We start from the raw sequence: 11,150 nt of genomic DNA on the forward strand, positions 1-11,150 counted from the left end.
ACAAAAGGATTAATCCCCACTAATAAAGTGCCACTAGTCAGAAGAAATGAAGAGATGTAGAACTAAAGGGATTAAGCATGGGGAAAAGGATTTTCATAGATATGGTAAGGTTCGCTGAATCATAAATGTAAGAATTTATTAGGGTTCAAGTTTATCTATTAATAACATCATTCTAGGTTAATTGAAACATGTACCGAGATCCTAAAGAGAACCACTGAAAACAATCTCAGATAAAAAGATGAACTGTGATCACAAAATTGTTCCTAAAGATGCAACAATTTCCTCCACCAAATTTATGCGATGCGGGGATGATTATCTGCATCGTATTCATTACTTTATATGCAAGGTTTGTTATGCTGAAGCCTTTTTGCATCCAGAGCAGATTAAGTTTTTAGCTTATTATAATATGAAGCCGGAGGAGAAAGAAAAATTAGATAAGAGTGTTAAGGACATAATACAAGTAAAGATAGAGAAGGGTTTGCCTATTGATGTTGCAATCTTTCTTAGAGAAATGCCACTGGGGATGGATTATAGCTTTGCTAAGAGGCGTGAAGCTAGGTACCTTCGAAATATAGGGAAAGGCAATTATGAGCAGGCAGAGAAGGAAGAGAAGAAGGAATATGAGGGTGAATAAACCGCTAAATTCTGCATATTGAATAGGTTGTGTGTCAGGTACAAAGGATTTGGTTTAGAGGTGCAAAGTTTTTCTAAATTATATTTCCATCTGTGATAATTTAATTGAGTCTGTGGTTTTTTCTTTTATTAAGTTTGTTTCCTTATGTTAATTTTTAAAACTGTGGTGTAGTGTTTGCATGGGTGTATTATAATATGTTACTAGTGTTCTAAATTTCAACAAAGAATTCGATATTTTACAGCTAACAAGAAAATCAGATCTACCAGACAAATCAGGAAAGGGGTTTAAGCTGTTTCTAAGGATATTCATTTCTAAGAACAATTACAGAAATAAAAATACAGTCAATGTACCCAAAATCGAAGAGATGCCTGCTAAAGATTTATAAAAACCTCTGTCTTTATCAAAAAGGTATTTGATCGAGAACTCAATAGTGTAAACACAAAGTTAGATTAATCAGACGAATCATATCACCAATAAACAAAAAGCTCAAAGAAAGAGAATTTGGATAGAATACATAAGATTGCGATGCAACATTGGTAAAAAATAAAGGCTGAAAAAATTAAATTCTTTTTATGCATTAGCCAGAATCAACAAAGAGAAGATTGGCCTAATAAAATGCTAGTTAAGGTGAAAATATGACTAACACAAGAGAGGAAAATCCCGAAACAAGAAACTATTGCAACATATGCAAGAGCATCAGGATCCGACAGACAGAAACTTAACTTAGGAAGTAGCAGAAGTTACAATTGAAAACAAAGGAAACCGGAGAGAGGAAAAATAAGAAAAGAACGAAGCTATCAGAACTAGCGACAGAAGAAAAAAAAAAGAGGAAAAAAACCAAAACGATTAAAGGAAAAAATACTAACTTTGAAATAAAATTTGATCAATAGGATTTTTATCTGAACTAATAAGAATCATGTATCTCCATTCTCATTCCCTCTCCTTCTAGATAAAGATTCAATACAAGTAGAGAAGTTACTCGGTATGAATCATGATTTGGATTTGAAAAAAATGAAGAAAAATAATCATTAGAAGAGAGAGGGCAGAGCTACCTGTCTCATTATAAAAGGTAAATGGGTAAATTTGATAAATAGGTTCAATATAATGGAGCTTTGCAAAGGATCAAAGGAGCTTTGCACGGGATCAAAGGAGCTTTGCACTCAGCGTAACTTCCTATCCTTTATTCTTGTTTTTTTATGATAACCCTTTCTACATTTACTCTTATTGTTATTTCTCCTTAAATTTACTTAGGTTCTTGCATTTCTCTAGATATTCTCCAGTTTTACTTAATTATCTGAACATGAGAGTCTTAGCTTGGAATTGTCAGGGTTTTAATAGTAAAACCACTAGGGATCATCTCAAAGATTTACTTAGTAGATATGACCCTGATATTATTTTTATCTCAGAAACTAAACGAGGTATTGATAAGATGCATAAATTGATTAGGCCTTTTAAATACTCAAACAATAAATTTATATCATCTGTAGTTTTAGCTGGTGGTCTCTTTATTTTATGAAAAGATGGCTTCCAGTTTAAAGTTTTTAATGCAGATACTTGGATAATTAATTGTTTAGTTCATGATGATCCATCTAAGCCAAAATGGATTCTCACTTGCATGTATGGATCTTCTTATCCAAACCATAAAGAAAAGCAATGGTCTTACATAAGAGATTTAAGTCATACTATCAACCATCCATGGGTGGTTATTGGTGACTTGAATTTGGTCTTGAATAATGAAAATAGGCTATCTACTCAAGTTCCTTCTTCAACTACATCAAGAGGGGTTACTTATTCTTCGAGAGATTCCTCTTATATAAATATGATATATGATGCTGGTTTGGAAGACATGGGTTATTCAGGAAGATCTTTTACTTGGTCTAGTAATGTGCATGGTACTGGTTTTAGAAGATCTAGATTGGATAGAGCACTGAATAATGCAGATTGGATTCTTATTTTTCCGGCTCAAAACTTCTTCATCTACCTCAAGTGGGGTCTGATCATTGTCCCATCTTATTGGATACTGTCTTTATGCAAAATGATAAGAGAAGAAACTGGAAATACTTCCAGTGTTATGAAAAGGATGATTCCCTAAAAGCTGAAGTAGCTGCTGCTTGGAGTAATCAATTGCAAGGTTCATGTGCTTTCCAGTTCTCAAGAAGGCTAGTCATTGCTAGAAGATATATTTCTAAATGGAATAGATCTAACTTTGGTGATATTCAAAGTAGTTTACATCTCCTTCATCAACAACTTGAGGCAGTTCAACAACATTCTCAGCCACATGATAACAGTACTATGCAAGTTCAACAGTTGGAGCATGAGATAGAGCACTGGCACCAAATACAAAGTGAGTTTTGGGGGCAAAAAGAAAGAGACCAGTTTTACTTAGAAATAGACAAGAATACTAAATATCATCATACAAATGCAAATAGAAGGAGATCTAGGAACAACATTGAAGTTTTGAAAGACAGTAACGGAAATTGGTGTTCAAGTAGAAGTTATTTGGAGAATTTACTTATTCATCATTATAGTGTATTACATACAACATCTTCACTAGCAAAAAATGAAGCTCTTCTCCAAATATCCCACAAGTTATCACTGCCTCTGTAAATATGGATTTAATTAAAGTTCCAGAACCTAGTAAAATTTGGAAAGCTCTTGAAGCCATGAAGACATGGAAAGCTCCAGGACCAGATGGTTTCCCGCCTGGCTTTTTTCATTCTCATTGGGAAATTCTAGGTAATTATGTGATTAATATGGTGAGGCAGTTCTTTCAGTCTAGTTCCATTATTAAAGAACTAGACAACACTAATATATCTCTTATTCCAAAGAAAAAGAACAAACAATTTCCTTCTGATTTAAGGCCAATTGCTCTTTGCAATACTTCTTACAAGATCATCTCAAAGATTCTCTCTATGAGGTTGAAGAAGGTAATGAACAAGATCATATCTACCCTACAAGCTGCTTATGTACCAGGAAGACAGATCTCTGACAATATTCAACTAGCTCAAGAAATAATTCATACAATGAAGAATAAAAAGGAAAAACAAAAATTTCTTACTCTAGAGCTTGATATGTCAAAGGCTTTTGACAGAATTGAATGGTATTTTCTCATGGATGTTATGGAAAAAAATGGGTTTTTGCAGAGAATGGTGTAATCTGATAATGCAATGCATCAGTACTACATCTATTTTTATCCTTCTTAATGGTGCTCCTTGTGCTTCTTACAAACCATCAAGGGGTATCAGGCAGGGTGATCCTTTATCACCTTATTTGTTCATTATTGCTATGGAGGCTTTCTCAAGACAATTTCTTATGGCTGAGCATGACAAGAAGATTGAGGGCATTAAAATTGTTCCAGGGGCTCCTTCTATCTCACAATTATTCTATGCAGATGATTGTATGTTATTTGCAAATGTTGATCTTTACAATGTTAACAATCTGCTGGAAATTATTAATGAGTTTGGAGTAGCATCTGGGCAAGTGGTAAATTTCACTAAGTCAAGTGTGTTCTTCAGTGTTAATTTTCCATCAAGATTCTGTAGAATATTGTCTAGAAGATTAAAAGTTTCTCATATGAATCCAGAAGAGAAGTACTTAGGAATGCCACTGCTGGTTGGAAAAAGAAAGAAGAAATGTTTCACACATCTTCTAGACAAAGTTAAAAACAGATTATCCATTTACGGGGGTAAAACTATGACAGAATGTAGTAAATCTCTAATAATTAACACTGTCACCAACATCATTCCTTCCTACACTATGAGCTGCTTTCAGATTCCAAAAGAAACTTTAAAAGAAATAAGTGTTTCACAAAGAGATTTCTGGTGGGCATTTGATGAGAAGAGAGGTACATATGTCACTTCTTGTAAAGATCTGAGTTTGCATAAGGATATTGGTGGAAAAGGGTTTAGAGACTTAAAAATTCTCAACAATACTCTTTTGATAATAGTTGCATGGAGAATCTGCACCAACTCTGATGTTGTATGGGTAAAGTGCATGTCTGCTAAATATTTCCCATGTACAAGTTTACTTCATGCCACAGTAAAGAAAGATTGCTCATGGGCATGGAAAGGAATTCAAAAGAATATGGACTTCATAAAACAACACAGTTTCTGGCGCGTTGGTAATGGTTCTCAAATAAATATATGGATGGACGTATGGGTTGTAGGCATGGAAGAACCTTTAGTACCAAGAGAAGAAGCTGCAAAGAATGAAGAATTTATCTGGGTAAAGGAGTTAATTCATCAAGATGGCAACAGATGGAATTCTGAGCTGATATATTACCTCTTTGATCCTAGCACAACTGATCTCATTCTTAAGATGAGACTTTCAAATAACTCACAAGATAAGTTAATACGGAAGCTCACACGAAATGGTAATTTCACTCTTAAATCTGCTTATAAGAGATTGTTTGAAGATAATTTGGGAGCCAGACAATTTTCAGTGTTCATTCAAGGGACACGCATAAGATGGAAACAGTTTTGGAAGATTAATACTTGGCCAAGAGTAAAACATTTATTATGGAAATGTTTGTCAGATATCCTTCCTACTAGAGTTCGTTTATCAAATCAGTGTGGATACATAAATAAACGGTGCCCATTGTGCAATCAACATGAAGAAAGTACAATGCGCATTTTGTTTTTTTGTCCTTTCTCAATGGCGGTTTGGATGGAAATTCATGGATGAAGTCAAGTCTTAATGGGAGGGTTTACTGAAATTGGTACACTCTTCGAAAATTGGATGATACAGTATGCGCAGAATAACAGTCAGGATAAATGGCTTAATCTAGCAATGGTAGTGTCTTGGAGTATATGGAATGAACGATGCGAAGTGGTTTTTCAGAATAAGAAAGCTAATCCTAAGGCTGTTGCAAGAAAAGTTGTCAGTTTTGCTAATTATTTAGCTTCCATTACTGACAAGCATGGTAGTTATGACATTGCTCCATCTTTAACTCAACTTTCACCGGTATTGTGGAAACCATATGAAAACCCTTATATAACTGTTAGTTGCGATGCCTCTTTTGACAAAAATACTGGTCTAATAAGTGTTGGTTTGATTTTGCGTGATTCTGCAGGAAACTGGCAGGGATGTTTCACAAAGTCATATGCAGGAGTAACTGACGAAGAAAAGGCAGAATGTCTAGCCATATTCGATGCAGTGGTGTGGTGTAAAGAACAACAAATCTCTCATGCTCTGTTTGAAACTGACTTGAAAAGCATAAAGGGATTCATCAACAGCTCTACACTAGCTATTGTATGGGAAAATGAGGATATTCTGCATGATACCATACACGTTATGGAAGTGTTTCCAAATTGGAAATGTCGTTTTATTCCTAAGAAATGTAATAAACCTGCAGATGAACTTGCTAAGTTCAGCAGGAAGTATAATGTTATACAGGTTTGGTTAGATAAACTACCTAGTGTTATTGAACACCTTCTACTGTTAGATAATACTCAACTTTCTGATCAATAAAATTTCTTGTGTTTGCATCAAAAAAAAAGGTTCAATATAAGAATGTTACACCCTTAGTTACATAATAATGTTAAAATTTTAATCTTATTTAGGTACAAGTCATGAGTAGCAATAAATAGGTTCCGAGCATTAGACCGAGTTTTGGCGATATTCAAGTCCGAACTCATTGGTCCTCTCTCCAAGCTTCCCAACCGAATAGGACCAATGAGCGATTTCGACTACTTTGTTTTGTTTTCAATCGCTTCTTGCTTTTAATTAACTATTCCATGTAATGGGACAACTTAAGACTACATATGATAACTTTATCCAACAAAAATATTATGACATTTTTTTTTTGAAAATAACCTGATATACTGCAAAGAAAACTAATATGTGGATTCAGAGTCATGTGAAATCAATTCAGATTGAGTTGTCCGTTCGATGACTGAATCTGTGCTATATCTTTCCACGAAGAAAATATTATGACAATTGAATTTTAATACGTATCGCTATTTGACGAAGAGATATATCTTGTTTGTCTTCTAGACCTAAGAATTCAAATCCAAGAATTAGTCGACCAATTTACCGGATTAATTAAGAAACTAATAACGCATTACAAATCCATAAAAACACAATCCCTGCAATTCAAAAACAAAAAAGTTGTCGGGAGATTTTAGAGAGCTTTTATACGGTGATGAATTATATGAGGAAGGAGTCTTTTACACCATTGAATCTTCTCTTCTCTCTATCATTGTAGTTGTGGTGGCACTATTGCTATCGGGCAGTTTTAACTAGGCCGGATTCTCCCTACCATTATTGGTGGTATATATTCTGTTTAATGCTGTTTTGTGACCGAGGTATATATACACACTTAAATACACTCACATGTCGTACTGATAATAATTCAAAAAGTTAGCAACTGATAATTCAGTAACCAACCTACCTAACCAATGTTCATTCATCAGTTCCGTTTCTGACTGACAGTGGTGAAGCAAAAAAAAACAACAAAAAACAACCAATTTAAGGCCGGCACACAGATTTTGGTCCAAAGCTAAATAACCAGAATTGAAAATCCCTCGGCATTCATTCACCGGTCCATCCATAGTAATTGCAAAATGACAACGTTTCTGTTCTTCAGAAATAACCAACCAACCCAACAAACAACCCTTATTCCCTAGACCCACCACCATACATTAATTGAAACAATAAAAACAAAATGAAATGATTTGGAATCGTAAATAAATTAGTACAGTAATTAAAACCGAATTAATTAATCGATTTCTAAAACAAATAGGGGTATTTTAGTCTTTTTAGTAATACGATATTTTGTGTATAAAAATGGCATAGTTAGTGCCGGAGAAACAAAAGAGAAGAAAGAAGTTCTGCAAATCCTTCTGAAAAACCTCTCAAAACATTTTTTTTCTCTTCTTTAAAATCTTTCTGGATACTCACCTTCTGGCTTGGGAATGCAGAAAGATGGTAGGTTCAACGTTGCAAAACAAAACTGATGTCGGCGGTGGAAAGAAATCAAAGAAAAACATTAACGGCGGCAGAACTTGTCACCGGAAACACGTTGCGGACAGCTAGTTTCTGATTCTTCTTCTTCAAATCATCATCGTCAGGTTTCGCTCCATAAAAGGAAATTCGAGTTTCTGTTATTTTTTTCTCAGATGGAGAAGGTTCAACCAATGGAATCAATGAGCAACAACAGCAGTTCGTGTTCAAACGTTTTAAAAGGAAAGTACGAATTAGGCCGTCTAATCGGAACCGGAAGCTTTGCAAAAGTTTATCATGCAAGAAATCTACAATCGGGCAAAAGCGTAGCCATGAAAGTTGTTGGTAAAGAGAAAGTGATTAAAGTTGGTATGATGGATCAGATCAAAAGAGAAATCTGTGTTATGAAAATGGTTAAACATCCAAATATCGTCGAACTTGATGAAGTCATGGCAAGTAAATCAAAGATTTATTTCGCCATGGAATTTGTTCGTGGTGGTGAACTTTTCAATAAGATTGCGAAAGGAAGATTAAAAGAAGACGCAGCTAGATCTTATTTCCATCAACTAATTTCTGCGATTGATTTCTGTCATAGCCGTGGTGTTTATCATAGAGATCTTAAACCTGAAAATCTATTACTAGATGATCAAGGTAATCTGAAAATCACTGATTTTGGTTTAAGTGCTTTTACTGAGCATCTGAAACAAGACGGTCTTTTGCATACAACTTGTGGTACTCCGGCGTATGTAGCACCAGAAGTTATTGGGAAAAAAGGTTATGATGGTGCTAAAGCTGATCTATGGTCATGTGGTGTTATTCTTTATGTATTGCTTGCAGGATTTCTTCCGTTTCAAGATGAGAATATTGTTGCAATGTATAAGAAGATTTACAGAGGTGATTTTAAGTGCCCACCATGGTTTTCACCTGAATCAAGAAAAATCATTACAAAGTTATTAGATCCGAATCCTAATACTCGAATCACCGTGTCGAAATTGATGGAAACTTCTTGGTTTAAGAAACACTTGCCGAGATCAACAATTGGGAATGAAGGAGAGAAAGCATTTGATATTGGGTTAGGGTTTAAAGGTGAGAAACAACTGGAAACACTGAACGCTTTTCATATCATTTCTTTATCTTCAGGGTTCGATTTGTCTCCATTATTTGAAGAGAAGAAGAAGGAAGAAAGGGAAGAGATTAGGTTTGCTACTACTAAATCTGCAAGCAGTGTCATATCAAAACTAGAAGAAGTTGCAAAAAATGTGAAGTTCAATGTAAAGAAGAGTGAATCAAGTGTTAAATTACAGTGTCAAGAGAGTGGTAGGAAAGGTAAATTGGGGATTTCAGCTGATCTGTTTGCAGTGACTTCATCATTTTTAGTAGTGGAAGTGAAGAAAGAAGGGGGTGATACTTTGGAGTATAATCAGTTCTGTAGTAAAGAACTGAGACCAGCACTTAAAGATATTCTATGGACGTCTCCAGCTCAGGCTACAATTGTGTGAAGATGATAACATGTCTGAAATGAAGGCCAGTCAATGAAGGCTAGAGCTTTTTGTGTTGTGTTCGCAAGATTAGGGATGTAATATGATCCTTGTGTCGTTGTTCTGTTTGTAATGGTGGTGTTTAGATCGGAATAAGATTTGATTTAGTCTTAATCGAGATTTCTGACTGAATTTGTAAATTATCACTTGTTCTTCATTGTTTTGTTCATCTAGTTGATATATTTGGTTTACTTCATTCAGTGTTACAAGAATCGTCCTTGCTTTCCCAAACTTGGTAGAAAAGTAAGGCATACAACCTACTGGAGGTATATATATTTATATAAAGAGGAGATCCCTTGCGCCCGAAGTTACTGAATTTCAAAAATTCGGTGTTGTCCGGCAGGCCCCTAAAAGCTTCCTCGGAAAAGTTTTTTTTTTTTTTAATTTGCGCATTTGTAGAGGTCAGGCAACTTAGCTCTCTATGACTCTTTTAACTCATCAACTTGCACAGTTGCACCGAGGATGCAAGTTGATGTGCCATGAAGCTCTGGCTTAACCTACAGTATGGTCGGTTCCCATCAGTCATCTGTGCCTGGTATGCAAGGCCACTGACCTGCGGTTAAGTGCTATCCTTGCGACCAGCAAGAATTTGAAAGTAGAATCAGTGGACTCAAATTCACTATCTAGATAACCATAACGCTGTCGTCGGGTTAGAATTGGCAAGAAAGACAAACCAAATCTCATCTCCGGATTGGTTTACTGGCAAACGCAATTTAGTGGTTAAAACTAAAGCCTTTGGGATTGCTTTTTTTTTTCCCTATAAAAAACACTTTGTAACCAATTTGTAACAAACTTTTTAGAAAAATAGTATGGACCCACTCAATTTTAATTAATTGATTCTCTATTATAACCTTGTTATAATTTTAAAAAGACAAAATCTACACTTAAATATTTGTTTATGTATAATTATTTCACTAATCAAATTCTATTCATTTTTGGTATGAAATAATAATTGCAGGAACAATAATAATAATAGTAGTATTTAAAGGTAAAAATTAAAAATTAAAATATTAAATGATTAAAATCTGAATATGAAAATTATTTCGTCGAGCTGTACTTTGTTATCGTCTTGGTATCCCATTGTTTCTTGAGAATGGCTTGTGCCCAAGTTGTAATAAAACCATGGACATCTTTGGTGATCATGCACTTCATTGTGCTAAGGATATAGGCCCCAAGTTTCGACATGATATTGTTCGTGATGTAGTCGTCGACATTTGCTTCAAAGCTAGTGTTCCTGCTCGTAAGGAAGTTTCTTTGGGATTTCTGACGAATGATGACAAAGAGCTGAAACCTGCTGATATTCTTGTGCTTAACTGGGAAGACGGAAAGGATGTTTGTATGGATGTCACTGGTGTTTCGCCCTTCGCAGGTGATGGAATTCGCTCTTTCGTCCCAGGGAAAGCTATATCTAATGCGGTTTCACGTAAACACTCTAAATACTTGGACAAGTGTATTTCACATGGCCATGGATTGAGTGTTTTGGCTTTCTCTACTCTAGGAGAGTTGGGTGAGGATACTTTGTGTTTTTTCAAGCGCTTGAAGAATTGTTTAGTTAGTAACGACGCTAGTAGTGGTTTTGGTAGCTTTATTTTTCATAGATTAGGCGTTGCTATTCAAAAAGGTGTTGGAGCCCAGCTTGTTGCTAGGTTACCAACCAAAAGCTTTGTATAATGATTAATTACAAACTGTAAATTAGTGATTTTTTTTTTATATTCAAAATAAAATAAAAAAATTATTATTAATAGTCGTAATTTAAAAAGAATTTTTGAAACCTGTCTATTTCCGTCCATATCATAAGCACTTTAACATGATAATTTACCAAACAGAATTCACAGTTTATTGGTTCCACGATACTTTACATATTATAATTTACCAACATCGACTACTTTATTTTTAAAGCACAGCATAATAGAAAAACGTTTTTGTAAAACTCACAGCAATAACAAATTAGGCTTAAAACTCACGGTTGGCCGAATTATTTGTCCCCGTGTCTATTGATTATGGGGTATGATTACATCAAAAACCAGTAATAAATG

The 11,150-nt window shown here is 34.8% G+C and overlaps 1 protein-coding gene across 1 annotated transcript; it reads left to right on the top strand.

Moving 5' to 3' along the window:
* The first annotated feature begins 7,458 nt into the window (after positions 1-7,458).
* Positions 7,459-9,310, top strand: LOC113321602 (CBL-interacting serine/threonine-protein kinase 6-like). The gene has a single exon (XM_026569484.1). The coding sequence runs from the start codon at positions 7,753-7,755 to the stop codon at positions 9,073-9,075; it is 1,323 nt and encodes a 440-aa protein (XP_026425269.1). The 5' UTR covers positions 7,459-7,752; the 3' UTR covers positions 9,076-9,310.
* Positions 9,311-11,150: the final 1,840 nt, after the last annotated feature.

This window comes from Papaver somniferum, chromosome 11 (genome assembly GCF_003573695.1).
Source record: "Papaver somniferum cultivar HN1 chromosome 11, ASM357369v1, whole genome shotgun sequence".
Classification (NCBI taxonomy): Eukaryota; Viridiplantae; Streptophyta; class Magnoliopsida; order Ranunculales; family Papaveraceae; genus Papaver; species Papaver somniferum.

Bases quoted from the DNA above. Each gene is read 5' to 3' on its own strand.
- LOC113321602 (XM_026569484.1), top strand. From the start codon at position 7,753: ATGGAGAAGGTTCAACCAATGGAATCAATGAGCAACAACAGCAGTTCG.